The sequence below is a fragment of the Gobio gobio genome (assembly GCF_949357685.1).
Source record: "Gobio gobio genome assembly, chromosome: 8".
In the NCBI taxonomy this organism is placed as follows: Eukaryota; Metazoa; Chordata; class Actinopteri; order Cypriniformes; family Gobionidae; genus Gobio; species Gobio gobio.
In genome coordinates this window covers 15,099,964-15,121,401 of record NC_137114.1, presented here as the reverse complement: position 1 = coordinate 15,121,401, position 21,438 = coordinate 15,099,964, and the positions used below count along the sequence as shown (strand labels likewise).

Here is a 21,438-nt window from a genome sequence, read left to right as displayed (position 1 = left end):
GTTTTCTGTGTGTTGACAAATCTTTCGCGATGTTCTAAAGACGGGATTCACACACAACGCGTCTGCTAATGTCCGATTCGCCACCTAATGACTCCTTTGAACCGAATCATTTTAACGACTGGTTAGAACGGATCAGTCCAACACTGAACTCACGAATTAGTTTAATCATTTACTCAGAACAACACCTGAAATGAGAACACAAGTGTGCTCACCCAATTTAGCAAGAGTGGATAGTAAGAATTATTTTTAATTATCAACAGTCTTTCAGCTTATTTATGTGGACAATGTGTAGTAAAATAAATAGCCTAAAATCATTTAGTTTAGACTGGAGTGAGGTGAACCCAGAACAAAGTTGTTGTTAGCTAGCTGATATGGCAGAAAATTGTATAAGGCAGAAAATTAGGCTATTTGTTAATTTTTTTTTAATACTATTTTTTAATATTGATATGATTACCAAAACAATTATCAGCAAATAGTGTAAAAATGAGGAACAAAAACAAACATCAAGGTATCAAAATAAGATAAGCAAAAGTTACAAACTTTCTTTGAATTTATTTCAAATTTATTGTCAGTATTGCGCTTGCAGATCATGTGGGTAGGGTTTATTTTTTTTACCGTGCGTGTGTGTGTGTGTATGGATGACTATGTCTGTCAGCCACCACCGAAGACCATTTTTGACCCAGGAAAAACCCTGTATATCTCCCAATATTATGCCCTAGTAAGATGATATTTAAACACTTAGTTTTATGATCAAAGCTTAAACGTATGATGCAATGCAATACAATGATGATTGAGAGCCTGATGGATCACATTTGATGATCACAGTTTAACATAACGCTGTCCTGTGCACAAGAAAACCTGTGTTGGCGTCTCAGCTCAAGGTTCAGGGTTATTTGTTCATTAATGATGTGATCAGCAACCAGTCGATGTCGACTCGAATCATCACATAAATGTTGACTTTAAAGTCGTTCAACCCCTAGTATATTGCTACAATATAATATTACTAACAATATAAACATGATTCTTACATTCACTTTATAAGAATCTGCAAGGATTTCACAGCATAAAGACATGTGAACCATGACCTGAAGAGGGACAACTTTCAAATACTAAAAGGCCTTTGAGGTGATCAATCAGACAGAAGGCTTGTAGTTGATTGTGTAATTTAGCATACATTTATTAGCGTCGTTTTGTCCAATGCAGCAGCATCAAGACATGTAGTGTAGCTGAAGTGTCCAAGTACTTCTTGAGGCCATTGTATAACATTATTCATGGCAGAAAATCACTGAAAAAAACTATCCCCTTTACACCCAAGGAAGAGGCTGTTGCGTGGGTGGGATAAACGCGAGGGCAGGTTACAGTATGGTGATCGAGGGCAAGACACTTCTGAAAAAGATCTTGAAATGCTTTCTTCGAATTCTGTGGTGTCTTTTGAATAGAGATGCAAATCATGTAAAGGTTGTGGCATATCAGATGCAAAACCATGCAAATGCGCCTTGCAATCACGCACAAACACGCACTAGGGTGAACACACCCTGCCCTGTGTGAATGAGACGGCATGCCAACAATCCCACTCTATGCATGCCTGCTTCCCACTCACACACTCGGCCTGAACTTGGTCAAATCTCCCAAACGTCTGCATCACAGCAGCCTGTGACACTCACAGTGTGTCTTTGTCCATCTACAGCTGCGGTTGAGATGTAGTACTACGTTCACAATGTGCTATTGACATTATGCACCAACTACCACTACAAAGCAGTTTTCTTACTTTTCATAAACTACGACAGCAGATGTGGTCATGACTCGGTGAATGAAATGAAATGTAGTCATGATAGCCTCTCTGAGAGCATGCTACTGAAAGTGACCAATCATAGGGCATCTCAATCAGCTCCCTAGCTCGTGAGTCAGCATATCGTGCACACGAATTCGGGCACTGGTTAGGACAGTAAAGATGATGGATCCCTACACCTTGGGACACTGATGACTCTATTTCTGGCAACATCCTCGTTGTACATCTCTACTGGCATTTATGAGCGGCAGCAGCACAGATATCTTTCAGACAGTATTTGTTTATGTTAATACTTTGATTGTTACATATCCCTGCAACATTTCAGCTGTACATAAATGATAAATGTTAGCTAGATTGTGTTCATTACCTGTCCAGCGATGTATTTTTATGCTGAAACAATTAAATAATGGTTTGTTTCTTTAACACATCTATCGCGTGTCATTGTGTGTAGTGAATTGCCTCATGTGATTTAAGTTTTGTTAAGGATTGAGCATTGATGCTCCCTGGTTTTCACATAAACATTGTGGGACGTTTAAGGGAGTGAACTTTTCAGGCCCTGTCCCAAATGGAACCCTAAGCCCTCGCAAATCCACACTTTTGTGACGTAATGACTAGGGATGCTCATTTCAGTTAATTTTCCCGTCCGACAACCGCCACTCTTTTTCCGATTATTTGAAGCTTTGAAGAACCGGTAGAGTTTTTTTTCCGTCAGACTAAGTTTCAAATAAAAATAGCAGGCCTACCCCAATCCACACCTTTTTATTTTTTTAAGTAACATGTCTTAGTGATGTGGGGTTAGTCTGGAGCGTAGCCTGTTGACAGTTAGACCTGCAGCAGAAAACACCCTCTCAAACCTTGTTTATACTTTCGTCTGTCTCCGCAGCGCGAGCCTCCGCTGACTTTGGTATAAACCATCAGGAAAAAGCGGCGAGAAGAACAATCGTGACAATGTTAACTGTAGTAAACTTGACCAAAACCACACTACGAAAAGCCTTAAACAAGGCTTCAGATGGCACTGATGTCCCGGGAATACAGAGATAACGCCTCGCTTGAGCGGCCAGCCTCGGGAAGCGCCTTTCATTTGCTTTCCACCAGTCAGGAGCTTGTACTGCTGTTGTATTTTAATACCGCATAGCATATTGTGCAAGTCGAAATGGTCCCACACAGTAGGCCTACTTCTTTTCCATTGCTTCATTTTGCAAAATCTGTCTGTGTAGACACTAGACACGTGTGCTTTTACACCGTTTACCTGATCAAAATCAAAAATGTTGCTTTCGGTTAACGGTTAAAGGGTCAATATGAGCATCCCTAGTATGACGCTTCAGCTGTCGTGTAGAAGTCTGCAGCAGAGCTCGTGGGTATGGCAAACGTTGGTATAACACTAATATAAAAGGTTCAAATGAACTGATTTGTATAGGCTACTTACATTTAAAATACACAACTGAGGATGCAGTGGATTCATTTTATTTCTGAAGGGAATGTGCCATAAAAATTTGCTAAATTTGTATAAGTGCAAATCATTTTACACTGGACTGCTTTGCAAATGAGGGTCAGTACAACATGGGATTTGCACAAAAGTTGACTCAATACCAAAAGACGGATCGATACCAACAATTTTTAATCCAATTTCATATCCAGAACATGCACTTTATATGAAAAATCGTCTTTCTGAATGTGCTTTTTAGCACATTGTATAGCTTATGTGGGTAAAGTTACCGTTGTTTCTGACAAATTCTAATGGTGATGATACACGGGGCAACTTTTTGAGCAATGTTGCTGGGCAATGTTGTCGTCAACGGGCAACCAGGTGAGACACAGGGCCCACGACCGATCTAAAGTATCCAGATAGAAATGTGTTGCCCATTCTCAATGGGAAAAGTGCCCAAGCAATATCGCTCGGCAACACTTGTCAGCAACATTGCTCAAAAAGTTGCCCCGTATATCATCACCTTAAAAGTTGTCGCTCCATCAGTGTCCGAATCCGGTTCATAGGTATAAGACTGAACACCGGTACTGACAATTTCAGACATATTGGCTACGTGATGTTCTCCAGTTTTGTTGTATCCAAAGCATGAGCTGTATCGCTGTGGGTGGGGAGCAGCAGCTCATTTGTTTTTAAAGGTACACATAGGAAAACAGCCCGTTTTTGTTCCCACCGAAATAGGGGCATTTAGGGCATGCCATAATAAATGATCTGTGGGATATTATGAGCTGAAACTTCACAGACACCTGAGACTTATATTACCTCTTGTAAAAAGAGGCATAAATATGTCCTCTTTAAAGTCAACATAAAACTGAAATTGTGTTCATCTTCGTTTTCCTATTGTTATTTAGCCTGACAAGCCAGACCCACATCAAGATGTTGGGTCTGGGAACTCACCATTGGCAGGGCTCAATCCGAGGGGTGGGATAAACGGTTGTCTTTCAAATTCCCTCTGCACGCAATAGGATAGCGCTACAACCAACCAGAGCAGCGAAGAAGGTGAAGCGGAGCGAGTTGATAGATTAAACATTCACCGTATCCGGTCGGCAAAACTCTGAACACATCTTCCTTTCTTAAGAATGACTCCAGTGCCGTTCTTTGTTCTTTTCTCAAAGAAAAGCCGATTCGAAAGGCCGCTGTTCGCCTTTGTTTACAAGTAGCACGTGGAACCGCCGCAACTCTGCCGTCATTATGTTAAGCCGGCCCACCGACTCTATACCAGAGTTTGGTTTTCCCAGCTCGCAAGCCAACGGAGAGTTGCTACACGACCCTGGGTGCGTCTAGATTTCTAGGCTAATTGTTATGTATATCCGACTGAAATGGCTAATCGGAAGAGAAAAGCTAATGTAGGACGGGACTTGATTTTCATCAGGAATGGACTGGATCTTTGTCGCTTCCTAGCGGCTTTGATTATTTCCTGTGAGTGACAGTTTGCAGAATGTCATGGTGACTGAAGATTTTCAGTGAACAACTTAAATTTCATTCTGCTCCTGAAAACATTCTATTCAGGAGCGATCTTTTTATTCTTCTTGGAGCTTAAAAGCTTACATTTTATGGTAAAGAGTGGCTCAGCGATTTATATTTTGTGTTTGTTAGAAGTCAGTAATGGAGCTTTGAAATGAGTAAATGATTGTGAGAATTGCCATTTTTGATTAGCCTTCCTGTAAAAGTTTCAGTATTTCATGATGAAAGGCAAGAAAGTGTCAAAGTAGTTTGAATGAATCTTTACAATGTGCTCCAGATGGTTAGCGTACAGCAGCAGGACTGGCTGCAGTCTGAAGGGGTTTTGTGCAAGGCCTCAGCGCAGGAATGCGTCATTGCCACATGCTCTTTACAGCAACAATGAGCAAAGCCACATTAGAATACAGCTGAGCAGCAGCCCAGCACACACACACACACACACACACACACACACACACAAATATTGAGCTGACTGTGTGTGTGTCATATTATAAAGCACATGCACAAAGTGCTCAGCATTATACACATGCACAAATACAATCTGGTCATAAATGCAAGCGCATAACGGAAGACATCAAAAAGAAAACACTTCAATGCATGGGCCAAGACAACAGGAGGAAAACACACAGTTACTTCCTGGGGCTGCCCAAACAAACTACATAACTCCAGCACACACTCAACACGACTCAAAACCACATCAGTGACTGAGCAACATCAAAGAGGTTCTCACCAAATACCAAACACAACCATCCAGTTCTGCTGCGCTAAGACACACTCACTTAAATGCACATTTGCTCTTTGGCAACCACGTTAAAAAGAGAAAAAAATAACCTTTTTCTTTAAAAATAATAATGCAATTTAAAATACAAAAGTTATTAAATTATACAAAGTTTAACCATCCCTTCAAATTCTCCAGTTATTTACCTGTTTGTTTATGGAGCGGCACGACAAGCACTTCCATATTGGTCTCCTAATAAAAGCTCAAGTTCTAGTCCCACACACAGACTGGGACGCCCGCTTCACCCCTCCTCCCACTGAACACAGATCTGTGGAGGAACTTCCACAGTGACCCAGAGAGGAGAGAGAGAGAGAGAGAGAGTGTGTGTATGTTCCTCTCAGCGTGCCGTCCCGACACACGTGCAGCCTTCCCAGCTGCTCCGACACAATCCCTGAATGCACAAAGAGCTAGAAAGAAGAAAAAAAAAAAAGTAGGGGCTGCAGGATTTACCTGAAGAGGAGTGGAGAGCATGTTTCGAAGGCAGGCTGGAACCTGGTGTTCCTCTCTCTCTCTCTCTCTGTGTCCCTTTTGTTACCATTCAGTGGAAACTTGAGAGGCTCGCCAGGCATTGCAGAGCGAGCACAGAGGGAGTCCACCCACCCACACTTGGACTTTCACCCATGCCGAGTGGGAAACGCGCTCACAGCGGCCGCATTCAATGAGAGCGTGTGTGCGCCTGCTGCAGGACTTCCTCCCTCCGTACACACACAGACGGCCGCTTTCTCACAGCTCCTGCAGGCCACTCAAAGAGCAGGCGGGCGATGGGCGCTCGCTTGCTCTGGCCTGAACTGATCTGAGAGCAGTGGGAAGCCCCAGAGAGCATGAGAACTGAATGGATGTGTGGCTGCACGATGGAGCGGCCTGAACACATGTTCATAAGACTGGCCCGAGCTGGTTGGTTCAAGGCTCGCATGACTGCAGCTCTGGGGGAAAAGCTCATCTGGATGTGTGCAGGAGTTTTATTTGGCACCCGGGCGGCATTGAAACTCACAATTGGACGAGTGCCAATGACAATTAAAAAGTATTCACTCACATACTGACTTGAAAACACAAGAGCGACATAAAAACAAATTGTTGTCTTCGCTCGCTCCAACAAAAACATCAGCAGCAACATCAGTTTTATTAATGGGCTGCTTACGGCAATCTTGTTGTTCATTCAGCCCATAATGTTAGAGGTGCACAACTGTGAATGTTTTCTTGTTTGCTTTAATAAATATCTCAGATGCCATCAATGGAGCTTAGTACGCATTTAATCCTGAACGTTCCTTTAAGTCCAGAGTTAAGAATAGCACAAAGCATCAGCACTGGTTTTGCAATTTGAGTCACAAGCTCTTGATAGGAAAGGAAAAGTTTTACATATTAAGAACAAGTGTTTTTGTGTAGAGACATGTGAATGATGTACAGTCCCATGAGATGATGATGATCATGATAGTTTCATATAAGAAGTTAATGTATTACACTATGTTGAAATGACACGAGCGTATCGGAGAGTAGCCTCACGCTCATTGGCTGCTGCCTCTGTAGATACTATAGTAGTGTAGTTTTGATTGACGAGTGAAAATTTGAAAATTAAATTTCTTTAGACAGTTGGAGAGAGGACAGGAAGTAAAGTGGGAGAGAGAGGGGGATGGAATCGTAAACAGACCATGAGGACGGGACTCAGGTCGCCCGAAGTGCAATTGCGCTACATGTCTGAGCGTTGCCCATGAGGCTATCGGCTCTCATTGAAACACACTTATTATCGCGCCTCACCAGCGGAAACAATGGGAGAATCAGTTCTCCTGTATGGTCAGTATCCATCAGTATCCATGTCTAACAACTCACAAGCTCAACGATGCGAATGCAGACTAGAGAACTACTTAATGCAGCTTTAATATTTATTCATTTGGGAATATTTCTGTTATATCTGTTCCAAAAGTCAGTTTTCAAATATTTTTACCCATAATAGGTCTTCCTTTATGTCCATGATAAATGACAACGTTGAGAAATGTTTAACCTTATGCAAATGAAGACTTTTGGGAGCGACAACCATTAGGAGTGGAAATTGTGTCAGTGGAGCTCCAATATCTCGAATGTAGAAAAATACTGGAATGATCATTTTTGAATGGAAATGTTAATTTTCCACGCATCATCTTATTATATCCATGTTATTGTTTTTTTATACAGAAGCATATCAGTGAAATTGCTCCTGTATTAAATAAAAAAAACATGGATATAATAAAATGATGCGTGGAAAATGAACTGTCTGCAGTTTCAGTGAGTTTGTGATCATTCTTGATGATTATATAAGATGCAATGAGTGGTTTAGCACTGAGGCAACTCATATTAAAACAGCTTCCTCTAAATAATGTTCATTATTAGGGACAAGAAAACTGATTATATGGCAGTGTGAACGAGGCTTTACCAATACAATATACTGATTCACAACCTTGAGACGCTGCTTCAGGCCTATGGGAGTAACAACCGCTGCAGAGCCACATCTTCTATGCATTCATTGTTAAAAATGAATCTCAGCATTTTTAGCATTGATTTTGGATTGTTTACATTAATATTACAGTTCTTTTTTTGTCTACTACGGAAAACCTAACATCTGTCTAAGTATGCGTGCAATTAGACAAGTAATTATTCCTTGAACATTCATTATTGCGTGCCCAAACCCCTCCTTTTCACTTTGAACACAACCATTTCAAGACAACGGTAGTACATAAAAGTTTACTGCCTGCCAGTAATTGCCTGTAATTTCTTTTACTGCCAAATTGAAAAATGAAAATGCATGGAAATGGGTTATTGCACTCTGAATGAACCTGTGCTTGAAGAACCAACCCTTTTACAAGCCAATTCAATAACTTATTATTTTCTGAACTTATATATTTATTTGCAAATAAATGCATGTGATCATATAAGAGAGTAACTTTTACCTTTGGACAGGTTATGGTTCAGAAAGGCCTTGAGATCTCCACACAGAGCTGCTGCGCCAACCTAGAAGGAGAAGAAATCAGGGAAGAGTTCAAATGAACAAATATTAGTTTGCAACATACAGTGCAGATTTATATTGCTGTTTTTGTTCATGTTAAGGAAGGAAGGAAGGCAGGAAGGCAGGAAGGAAGGAAGGAAGGCAGGAAGGAAGGAAGGCAGGAAGGCAGGAAGGAAGGAAGGCAGGAAGGCAGGAAGGCAGGAAGGCAGGAAGGAAGGAAGGAAGGAAGGAAGGAAGGAAGGAAGGAAGGAAGGAAGGAAGGAAGGAAGGAAGGAAGGAAGGAAGGAAGGAAGGAAGGAAGGAAGGAAGGAAGGAAGGAAGGAAGGAAGGAAGGAAGGAAGGAAGGAAGGAAGGAAGGAAGGAAGGAAGGAAGGAAGGAAGGAAGGAAGGAAGGAAGGAAGGAAGGAAGGAAGGAAGGAAGGAAGGAAGGAAGGAAGGAATTGATTTTCAAGTTAAACAATCATCCAGCTTTTGTTTTGACAGGTTGTCAGGAAATAAATGTATGTGCTGTGGGTTCTGGTGCATGAGCAGGGCCGATCCGGATACAGAAATACATGCATTTATTAAATTACATGGAAGTCTGCGCAGTCTGACAATCGAGAAGCCATACCGTGCGTTATCCATCTTATTTTGATATATTGTGCAGCCCTAATTTACACCGACACAAATGACAACGGGATAAACTGAGATAAACATTTGTAAACTACAAAACTGAGCAAGTATTAAAAATAAAAGCATTTCTTGTATTGTTGTGAAGAAAGCATCTGTTGCTCTGCACGGTGAGGCCTCAGATGATTGTCTGGACTGCAGCGGGACAGAGCTGTGTTTCTGAAGCGATGGCAGTATATCTCTGCTGTGTCTGTGGTAGCTCACAACGTGTGAACGGATTTCAGTTTATCTGAGAAACACACACGTCTGCTCCATGCACAAGCACTGACAGCGAAAGAAACTCTGAGAGTAAGAGCCAGTGAAAGAGCTACTCTTTAGTGAGAGCTGTTCAGTGCAACAGCTCATGTTCTCGATGAGAAGAGGAACAGACTTCACTGTGAAACCCAACGGTTTCCCAATGCAATCTTTAACAGTGGCATGTTTTAAGCGCGGAACACACTTCAATCCGAGTTCCCACACCAACATCGATCAACATGTATCACGAAATTCAAACGATAAATGCCGTTTTGACGCTCTTTAATGTGGCATCACTGATCACATCACAGTTCAAGCGGAGGCGCGCACGTGACCGCGATCATCTGTGAGCGCGATCCATCATCTCTTCCTTAAGAATAAACATGAATGAACATCTAAGGTGTGTTGAGGATACATTAACTTACTGTCATGTGTATTTTATGTGGTGTAATCGCTAAATCAGTGTTTCAACGGAAAGACGTCAATATAACTGCTTGTAAACTAAACAATGTCATGTAACTTTAGCATCACATTTACCTCAGGCAGTCATTCAGTGTCCACAGAATTTTATTCACTAGAGTAAATCAACTCTTTCACTAAATATAAGCTCTATATTAGCCGTTATATTCATTATATTCTACTCAACCTGTTAATGATATCTTGATTATTTCAATGTATGTTTAAATAAACATGTCATGAATTATACACAGACACTGTGTATAAATGATTATATTTCAACAATGAATTGGATAAAAAACAATTTTATAATTAGATTTAGAAGTTATTGCAAAAACTGCCTTATGTGAAGTGTACATGTTTGTGTACGATGTTATTTGAGTGTTGATTATTAGACCTAAAAATAAATTGCAACTGATTTAGGCTAATAGTTTGGGCTCTGTTGTTAACCTTTAATATTAATGTGCAAGTAAGGGCTCCCTATATAGTTTAGAGCAATATCTTCAATAAACTTTTAGTTATAATTTAATTCATTTAAGGACAGATACTTTTTTTTTCAGTAAACCAATAAAAATAAATAAAAAGCCATTTTGTAAAACTGCTGTACCGAACCGTCAGTTTTGTGCACCGCTACACCCCTATTCTACAGTTAACATATGGGCTATGGCAGTCTTTGCTTTGATACACTATTATGTTAAAGGCCTACAGAGAAAATAGTTGTATCTTTAAGCAGTTGCACCTGTTCTGAATGCACTTTCTTGTAGTAGTCCTACAGAGAAAGTAGTTGTATCTTTAAGCAGTTGCACTTGTTCTGAATGCACTTTCCTACAGTAGTCCTACAGAGAAATGTTTTAAATGCACTAGACCTAAATGCACTTTGTTTTTATGAGAGAACATTTAATTTGAAAACCTTTCTGTAGGCCTGTACATTATTATTTAATGTACAAATGAGTGGGGTCAAGTTAAACATTTTAGTTTTAATTTTATTTTATACTGTGCATTATTGCAATGTGCTAAATAAATATTGGCATAATTTGTAATTGATTTATTCTTTGAAACGTTAATATTAATTTATGCAATTGCAATGCCTTGATTTTTAGTAAAGTTAGTAAACAGTCATAACCATAAATGCAATGGTACTAATAATTGGCATAATTTCTTTCGGTGTTTCGGTTTTCGGCTTTCGGCCTTGGTTTCCTTTTTTTCGGGTTTCGGTTTCGGCCAAGAATTTCATTTCGTTGCATCCCTATAAAACGTAAAAGCCCATGTTATTTTAGCCCACCGATATCCTGACCACACACTCAGTCGGAGAGCTATGTCACATCAGCCACTGAACGACTGGGGACATCTAGAGAATTAAGGCTTTAAACGGACGAGTAAACAGATGTCAGTCGAGTTTACAGAGACATCTATTCACAGGGGTCGGAGGTCGTGGAGCATGTCACCATGATTTAATCAACATGACATCAAACTAAATGAGACTACATGAGAAATGTTCAGCTATTGTCATACACTTCAAAATATCCATAATCAGTGAGATTTGGGAATATTTAGCCAAGAATCCTGTCTTTACATTCAGTTTAAAAGAAGCAGTTTCTGCATTATTATGTCACAAAAATAGATATGATTAGTATTACATCCGCAACATCCGAGCAGAAACCAGCCCCAGATGACCTCTTCTGCTTTTGTTTAGACAACAGCGGAAACGGCGTGGTTTTAACATGTTGACACTGAGACTGTAACGGACTTGACAGACCTGAATGTCCCTTTAATTATGTAACCCGGCGTCCACATGTCAGAACTCACCGTGCTGGCCATCATAGTAAAGATGACAGGGCTCCTTCTGTTCAGATCCCCTCACGCTCAGAGCTGCACAGCCCCCTGTAGACACACACACACACACACACATTCAAGTGATCAGGTTTGTGTGCACGGTGACAAACACACACATTCAGCCGGTCCTCATGATTGTTAGAGGAGAGGCAAGCTCTCGATGATGATGAGGATGACACTGATGAGCAGAAGTGACAAAAGGGAGACCGAGAGGAGGAGACAGAGGATGGGTCCACAGCATGTAACCTCCAAACTTTCTCCCCCCTGCCGGAAAGTGTGTGCATGTGTGTGTGTGTGTGTGTGTAAGAGAAAGGGGGGGGGGGGTCATTCTTTGTCTATTCTTCTACTTATCCATCCATCAACCTACAGAACAATAAATCACAGGGACAGAGTAAACCGAGGCAACTTTCTACTAAATATGCACTTTCATTAAACATAATGATAGGTTGCCACCTAGTTCTGGGGGGGGGGGGGGGGGGGGGGGGGTTCTCCTCTTATTTGATTCTTATAAGGTTTTTTTTTAGTTTTTTTATTTGAGGGGGGGGAGTTGGGGTTTGCTCACTCGGACACATATTAGGCTGCTGCCACTTTAAGGGCAAGTGCACAGATCCATTATTCATAGTTTTCACATGTCGTCACACACTTATAGGGAAGCCCACCTGGAGGGCAAATCAAGGCTCTCCTCCATTGCCCGCTAGTCATTTTTACCCGGTTTGTAGTCAGTGTTAAAGGAACACTCCACTTTTTTTGAAAATAGGCTCATTTTACAAGTCCCCTAGAGTTAAATAGTTGAGTTTTACCGTTTTTGAATCCATTCAGCCGATCTTTGTATCTGGCGGTAGCACTTTTAGCATAGCTTAGCATACATCATTGATTCTGATCAGTCCATTAGCATCTCATTCAAAAAATGACCAAAGACACTTTCAATATTTTTCCTATTTAAAACTTGACTCTTCTACAGTTACATCGTGTGCTAAGACAAACTGAAAATGAAAAGTTGTGATTTTCTACACCTATATGGCTAGGAACTACTTTCTCATTCCTGCGTAATAGTCGCGGATCTTCGTGGCCGTACCATGGCTGCAGCGCCACAATGATTGGTTGGTATTCTGTGAAACATGGTGGTAGTTACACCTTCGACTTACTATCACAGCCCTTTACAACACACAGAACCATGGCTAATCACACAGCTAAATCCACAACACAATTTGTCAGCTGCAAGCCTGAAACTTTCTCTGCAACTACACGAACTTAGTGCTGGTCACATTAAAAGTTACCTAGCTGGGCTACTTTCAGGCGCTGTAATATCATTGCGCCGCAGCAGCCATGGTACGGCCACGAAGATCCGCGACTATGTTTTTTCATATAAATGTCTATAACTCCAAAACGAAATGAGATATTTTCACCAAAATTGACACACACACATGTATGGGCTCACTCCGATGACACATACAATTTTTTAGGATTGTGCCTCTTGGTGGCGCTATAATAGAACAAAACATGACATTGGCTCTATACAACTCAATGTTTTAATGTGGTGTTTCAACGTTTTTGCTTCAAATGTCTTCACTCATTTTTTCAGTTGGTCTGCTGCTATCTTCCTTGTTTGCTTCTGTTGCGCTTGGCCCCGTTAACGGCTGCTTGCAGCTATATTTATTTATATAATTGCTTCAAGTTAAACTTAGTTTGGCGGGTTTGTAATAAGAGCTTTTTTGAAGTGAAATGGTGAAATGCTGGTGAAGTGAGGAGATTAATATCATGTGTTCATGTCCTCATATAGTGAGATAGCAGACGCCTTAAACACCACGAGCGTCACGTTTGTAGATCGAGTATGTGTAGATCATTAGTGTACAGCGATCGTGATTTGATAGTGTACAACCATACTTTTGATTTATTCATCATACAGCAAATCCCGTTTTTATGACTGGATTCTGCGATTTCGTCCATCGCATCATGGAAATCATAGAGCACTAAAGTTGGTCCTACTTTTGACGAGCAGTGAATTCTGCAAATGCAGAGATTAATGCAAGTAGGCAGTCCTTTTGCATATGATTAACGTGCACTTCTGGATTACTACGGCGGTAGCAAACCTCCGTCCTCAAGGGGACCCATCAAATGTGTGCCATTAAACTGGATGGGTTATTACACGGGCAGTTGGTTATCGATAGATTAACTTGCTTTAAACTAGCTCAGGAAGATTCAAACTACTTCTCAGCCTTGCCATAGAAGACAGGAAATATTAATATCTGCTATAGCTCTCATCGGGCAACACTGAGAATGCATGGGTGATGCGTTATGTGATAAGCGTTAACTGTGCTTTGACATTTCAGAAACCCATTAAAAAAAACGTTTGACTTTTCTGGGTTTTGGCCTACAAAAATGCATCATCCCTGCAGCTCTCTGTTGCAGTGTTGGCAATATTTTGCAATTATGTTACACCAACATACTGGAAGCATGACTTTCAAACTTTTACACACACCAGAAGGTACTTTATACACTTCAAAGTGCTCATATGTCCGTAAATGACCCTATATAAAGCTTGCATAATATTTATGACTTGTATAAATGCGACAAATGTTTACGTAAACATACTGGAGAAAGCTAACCAACATATGCGAGTGTGTAAAGGTCACACCACAAATTGTAGGTCATCCACTTAGACGGCACTGATGTTCTTGTCATGCTACAAAACAAGCACGGCTCTATACTTGTGCACATCGATATATGTGACCCGTGCTGGCAAAATGAGTCGGAAAGCGGAAAGGATCATCCGAGCTACAGGCAAAACAAGTGAAAAATTGTCGATTTTGAGGTTTTTCACAAAGATGTGTTCATTAAGCCCTCGTCTAGCGACCCCAATGCTCCAATTAAACATCTAAAAGCACGTTTTCGGAGAGGAGTATCTTTCCTTTGTCCATGAAAACCATCGCTCGCGCTGACTGACAGATCTGACGCGTGCACACAGAATTACAGTACTTCAAGATATCCGTCTACATTATGTGTTATGTCTTATGTGAACTGTTGGGGAAAAACATCTGATGTGTATCATTATCTTAGCTCCATGCCGTACAGTAGGTCTTAATATATAGACTGTGTTTTCATCAATGTTACTCAAACAATTGTGGTATCATGGAAAAAAGAAGTTGAATATATATATTTTCCCATAGATATTTGGTTTTGTGTGCCAAATGTGGTGTTATTGCCAGGGATTTTAAGGTGCAAGGTGATTTTTGTTTTGTTTTTAAAGGGTTAGTTCACCCAAAAATGAAAATTCTGTCATTAATTACTAACCCTCATGTCGTTGGACACCCGTCAGACCTCCGTTCATCTTCGGAACACAAATGAAGATATTTTAGTTGAAATCTGATGGCTCTGAAAGGCCTCCATTGGCTCAATGGCACTTTACACTCTCAAGACCCTTAAAAGGTACTAAAGACGTCGTTACAAAGTCCATCTCACTACAGTGGCTCTACAATAACTTTATAAAGTGACGAGAATAGTTTTATAGACTTATATAGTGATGACGATTTCAAAACACGGCCTCATGAAGCTTCGAAGCGTTATGAATCAGTGAGTCGAATCAGCAGTTTGAATCGCCAAATTTCAGCAGTTTGGTGGTTTGACACGCGATCCGAATCATGATTCGATTCACTGATTCATAACGCTTCGAAGCTTCATGAGGCCGTGTTTTGAAATCGTCATCACTATAGAAGTCGTTATTTAGGGTTTTTTTGCGCACAAAAAATAAATTCTCGCCGATTCATAAAGTTATTTTAGAACCACTGTAGTGAGATGGACTTTGTAACGACGTCTTTAGTACCTTTTAAGGGTCTTGAGAGTGTAAAGTGTCATTGAGCCAACGGAGGCCTTTCAGAGCCATCAGATTTACACTAAAATATCTTCATTTGTGTTCTGAAGATGAACGGAGGTCTGACGGGTGTCCAACGACATGAGGGCGAGTAATTAATGACAGAATTTTCATTTTTGGGTGAACTAACCCTTTAACCTTCAGAAAACTTCGCCTTTAAACGGGAAAATGAAAATGTGCTCATTGCGACTCATTTCGCCAGCACAGGTCACATTTTCTTGTGCATGAACTTCCTTTAAGTCTTGGCTCCAATAAGTATGCTAATGCCTGTGCCCATATGATCTGTGTGTGTCTTTGTGGCCGGGGCTTTCGGAGGCGGCTGGGAGAGGTGTAGAGCAGACAGCTGGTAAGCCTGGATGGGGTGGAGGGGGTGAGGCAGAACGTACCGAGCAAATCAATAGACGGAGGGATCTAGCCCTGCCGCCCACCGCCCCAGTCCCACAATACCCCCCTCCAGCCCCCTGCCTGAGCCACACATAAAGGCCTTTTGTCCCACTGGGGAGAAGCCCGACACAGGAACCAGAGAGAAGCTTCAAAGTGGCTGGAGGTCTCTCCTTCTATTCTCTCTCTCCTTTTCTATGTCACTTGCCCTCCCCCAATCTCTATTTCTCTTTTCCTGGGTGAGGGAGAGGCCACCCAGTAAATGTAAGGGAACTCGGGTCACCGTGGCTCGACACACTGCTCTGGTGACATGACACTAAAGAGACAACTTGTTGCTGAGTAAGAGTAGACAAGAATGGAGCGACCACGAGATGACAAAAGATTTCATTAATGCACTGTAAATCATGCTTTGTTACCTGTTTGCAGGACGGTCCTTAAAAAAAGCCTCTTGAGATCATAGGCGACTTATTGAGGACATTCCACAATGGGCTTTACTGACCTCCATTTACTGAAACTTATGTGCTTGTTCTCAACCCCAACAAGGGTTTGTTCGTCTAATTAGTGGTGCTTGTTAAAGACAACATCACTATTTATAAAGTCATAGCCGAGCTGGGGGTTTGTTCAAATCCCTAACCCTAGGTATTAAACTTAATATCCCCAAAACCACAGTGAAGAAGGGACCAGAGTCATATCTAAAAGACGTACAAAACTAGCCTGGTCCTACCAGACTCTCTTACATTTCATTCGACATCAACGTCATCGTTCTCAGCCAACTCCTTCACCCCTAACAGAGCTGGAAAATCAAACTTTTCCCGAACCCTGTGGGGAGGAGGGCCACAACATCATGGCCACCAAAAAAACTCAGCAAAGATTGTTCTTGCTCCAGCTTTAACTTCTGGATATTCGGCATATTGACTTCACTCGCATCTTTTCTCCGCCGCCATTACCTAACTACAACTCAAACTAGCGCACGACATCAACGTCATCGTTCTCAGCCACTCCCTCGGTTCGCTGATGGGACCGGTTAAAATTTGACCGGAGAAAAGTGTTTGTGAATCTGGGGGAGAGTTTTCGTAAAGATCCATTTAACGCCCATTGGGCCTCATTCATGAAACGTACGTAAATATATGATCAAATTCGGAGTAATTTTCGTGTGAAATGGACATTTACGAAAACTGTCCTCCAGATTCACAAACGCTTCGTATACCACGGATTCGCCAGTTAAACGTGTGTGTATTAATGAATTCCAAACATTAGTAAATAGGACTCGCTCTTCATAATTTGCATAATCCCCGCCCATGAGTTACAACTGTAAATGACGTGTGCAGGAACGCTGTGGAATCTTCTGGACTTCTTTCTCAGGTTTGGCTCCAGTATTTTGCATAAATGCTAAAGAGACTAATTGGCCATATGTCTAGCAATAAATATGAAATTATCATGTGTCCATGAAAGCATTTTCAGCCAGCTAAAAAAACACCTGGTGCTCTTCTGAAAACGGCCAGCTGGTGGCGCTTGAGAGCGCTTTGCAAGGGCAGCGTTTTTCCATCTGAGATACTTTGATTGCTATGATACAGAATACCCATGGCAGTAATGTGTTACTAGCATCTCATTTAGAAGAATATTACTGAATTTAAAAAATGCAGTTAAAAGCAGTATTAACTTCTCCATTATTGTTGTTCAGTCGGTGTACAATGCTGCGTTCTAGTTCATTTTTATTATGCCCTTCACTCTCTAACTTCGCTCTGTCTCGTTCACTCAGATGTGCGTCAATGCTTACGTTGAGTGTGTAACTACTGGAGGAACATTTGCAATGGACTGAACTGGAACATCCTAAGCCCTTGATCACTTCCAATCCACTATGGAGTGGATTTATTATTTATTTTTTTCCTTAACGAAATTGTTTAAATGCAGCATTATATATGTATATAGGTGTGTTTGGGTTGTTTTAAATGTTTTTAAAAATAATAAAAATTTCATAGAGTTGTTTATGGTGGGGTAAATTAGACGCAATATGCGGTGACGTCACAATCGTGTTGCATTGTGGTATATGAAGCTGCCTGAAGTGAACATATGTAGTAGACTCGCTCCCTAGGTCAAAATCAAGGGAGCGAGGGTCTGTCCGTATACACTTCACGAAGTGGAACGCACTTAAAAAAGGCGGCGGGGATTCCCCCAAGGGGAAGTGCTTAGGGAAGTTCGCAAGTGTGTGTGAGTGGAACGCAGTACAAGTGGGATGATTGGTCAGTGTAGTTTTTGTCCCGCCCCTCCTCCACTGTGATTGGACGGCGGGGTAAAAAGTGACAGTGATGAGTGCTGCCTACCCAACATTGAACAGTAAAAAAAAAGACGGGGCAAATCAACTCTTGAAATATTATTATGGCACATAGTGCATCAAAATCCAATGTTGTCAGTTAATAACAGTTCAATAACACAGAACGTTCAAATGTTTTACGCACCATTTACACGTGGTAGAGAGCAGGTGTACATTCATTTCATACCAAATAACATTTTGAAAATTTGAACATTTTCGTGAACCCGAAAATTTACGTCAGAGCGGCTTTACGAACGATTTACACACAAATTAATTCTCCTCGTGTTTCATGAATGAGGCCCAATGTGTGTATATAGGTGTGTGTGAGTCTGTATGTATGCATGAAGATGTGTATTGTATATTCATACAGAACATGTTCATGCCTATGTGGTTAGTCGATTACTCAGTTGTTCACTTTGTGCAAAGTATATTAATCTCTAACAACAGCCGTGTATAATGGCTTGTTTTATATTACAACTGCATAACATATTTAATGTCAGTAATGATTCCTGTTTCTCAAAAGCCAAATAAATAAATAAACTAAACAGAGACCTTCTCCAAAAACAAAACTAACTATAAGTCAGATGAACTTTAGTCTTCTGTAATGGAACTTTTTGCACCGTTGTGCAGATTTTAGCACAGTCATGTTGTGGTTTCCACATGCTTGAACGCGCAGCAACCGAACGGTTATGTGCAGGGCAGCGTGACGCATTGAAAGCACAACAACACCAAACAGATGAGGCGGCATTTTTAATGTAAATGTGCATATGCATCATTGCTCTGCAGTGGCGAGCCGCTCACGGCTCACTGGTGGAATGCAAAACCCACAACGATAATGCACACACACACCACAGATGAACTCAAGGACATCGATTACAGTCTGAGTGGGAAATGATTACAGTCACGGTCCTTTTCCTTACTAATAAACCTTGACCAGGCTAATTAATCAGACCCATTTCAGACCGCACAGCAACACCTATAACATCCTAGCATTTTATAGACATTATATCATTGTTATCGGTCACCTTCTAGTTCTCTTCCCCATTACACGTGAGCTCTTATCCTCGCCCCGCCGTAACCCTCCCCAACTCCTCTCTATTGTCATTCTCTTCCGTCCTTCAGCTGGCCTGCCATAAATCCCAGAGATCTTCGTCTGTCAGCCTGACCCCTCATTCGCTCCCCCTACTCTCCTTCCCCCCCTTTCTCTCTCTGCTCATCACTGTTCTCTCTTCCTTCTCTCAATCTCCATCATCGATAGACTGAAGAGCAATGACCTGGAAGAGTTGATTCTACTCCAGTCTGAGGCTGGCACAGTAATGGGGGGGGGGGCTGAAGAAACAGGCCCGGCTTTGATCATTTTGGGGTAGTTTAGGGGGATGGGGGTCATCACTTCAAAATGGTGAGGTTTATGAAGTAGAACAAACAACAGTTGTGCTGTACTTCAGGTTTCATCCTAAACCAGGGTCTTTATGGGTGTCCCATCTTTGTAAATTAATGATAAAAAATTTGAAATATTTAAATGTTTTAAAGGGTAACTAAACCCCTGCTCAGAGCTTAACTCCACCCACTGGCAATTTTCAAAAAATGCTGGAAAAGTGGGCAGAGCCCGGCGGAGACAGAGGGGATGAACCGAGGGCGGGGCTGAGCGGAGGGCGTGCACCTGAGACCCGCAGTGACGGATTGATTGACAGCTGTCAGACTCGCGAGTCGTAAAGATGGAGAATGACTGGAGTGACGCCAGCTTTGCAACAGAGCGGTCATTTCTCCTACCTTCACCTGAAGTAGAGGAGGGTGGATTGTCTGTAACAGACACAAACCCGGAGCCCTATCAAACTGACCTAGTCTATCTGCGTCCGCGGCAACCACTTGCGTGTCAGGGTTTGAAAGTGCGTCTCATGTATGAAAATTATCTGTACACATGACGGGCGGCAATAATATCGCAAGAAAAGCCTGACGTGTACTGACAACTGCATTATTTAACCGTATTTTCTTCATTTATAATGTTAAAGCAAGTGTCAAGTGAGTTCATTCATAATGTTTCTACTTCATGTAGCATGAGAGTTCATACTGGAGTGAAGCCGCTCTCATCGTGTGATTGGGGAAAACATTTCTGAGGGCGTGGTGAGCTCGTGCCAGGGGCGCGGATAGTGAGCCGTTGGAGGTGCCATCCTACGTCACGATGACCTACAACATCCAATAGGAAAATTCAACTGCAGTAGCCACCGTTCAACCTTAAGAGGGCAGCACTTTGGCGGTTTTACACCATATTTTATAGAATTAAAACACTTTATACTCAAATGTCAAAACATTTACTCGAATCAATGAACAGCATTAATAAAGCCCCAGTATTACAGATCATTAACTAAAAAAAGTTGGTTTAGTTACCCTTTAAGGTTCTTGTTATTTTAACATGGGTAGATTCTACATTTGTCCTAATTTGGTCAACTTGTTTGGAGAAGAAAATAATCACATGTAATTTTTCTCTCAAAACTCACAGTTCTAACCAAACTTACTCATTTTTGAAAGCTTGTAAGAATCTGAAAATTAAATAAATAAATTAAATTACTATAAAATCATATGGTTTAATTAAAATGCTCAGAGGAAATAACTGTGCAAAATCATTTTGGAGTTGATCTTAAAATTAAAATAAATGATAAATATAAACTTGAGATGCATCGATACTAAATTTCTCCGCCGATACTGATAGCCGATTATTCTGAACGATATCTGCCGATACCGATAAAAAAATTCTCTCCCAAATAATGCTGAAAACTATACAGAAAACTCTCTAATTTGGTACATTAATATAATATTAGAGGTTAAAATTAACCAACAGAGCACAAACTATAAGCCTATATTCAGAAATTACAGAAAATTAATTACATTCAAATAAAACTTGAAATCTTTGTATACAACTCGGTGCAACATAAATATGGTCTTCATGACAAATGTATTCAAAACAGTATATATGTCCTCTCTAGTGTGTTTTTACTGTGAACATTGGATAACTTGACACAATCTGTTTTATTGACGTCTTTCCATGTTTGAAACACTGAGTGATTACATTAGACATGATACATTTTGCCAAGTTGTACTGTAGATTTCAACACAATTGTTGACTTTTATTAAACAAGTAACTTGAATAACCTGTATTAAAGTGGAAGAAAAGACTTGCGCTGCAACTGAGGCGTACAGTGATCT

General features: G+C 41.0%; 1 protein-coding gene across 4 annotated transcripts in view; it reads right to left on the bottom strand.

Moving 5' to 3' along the window:
• Positions 1-21,438, bottom strand: part of tfdp2 (transcription factor Dp-2) — a 66,375-nt gene that overhangs the window by 33,131 nt on the left and 11,806 nt on the right. For 3 of the 4 annotated variants that reach the window (XM_079823887.1, XM_079823889.1, XM_079823888.1), the window contains 2 exons: positions 11,651-11,725; positions 8,430-8,490 (listed from right to left, as the gene is read on the bottom strand). In XM_079823887.1, the coding sequence (XP_079680013.1) occupies positions 8,430-8,490; positions 11,651-11,665 (76 nt within the window). In that variant the 5' untranslated portion in view covers positions 11,666-11,725. Of the gene's footprint in view, positions 1-5,657; positions 6,037-8,429; positions 8,491-11,650; positions 11,726-21,438 lie in introns of those variants that run through there. The other variant, XM_079823890.1, reaches the window with a different exon arrangement.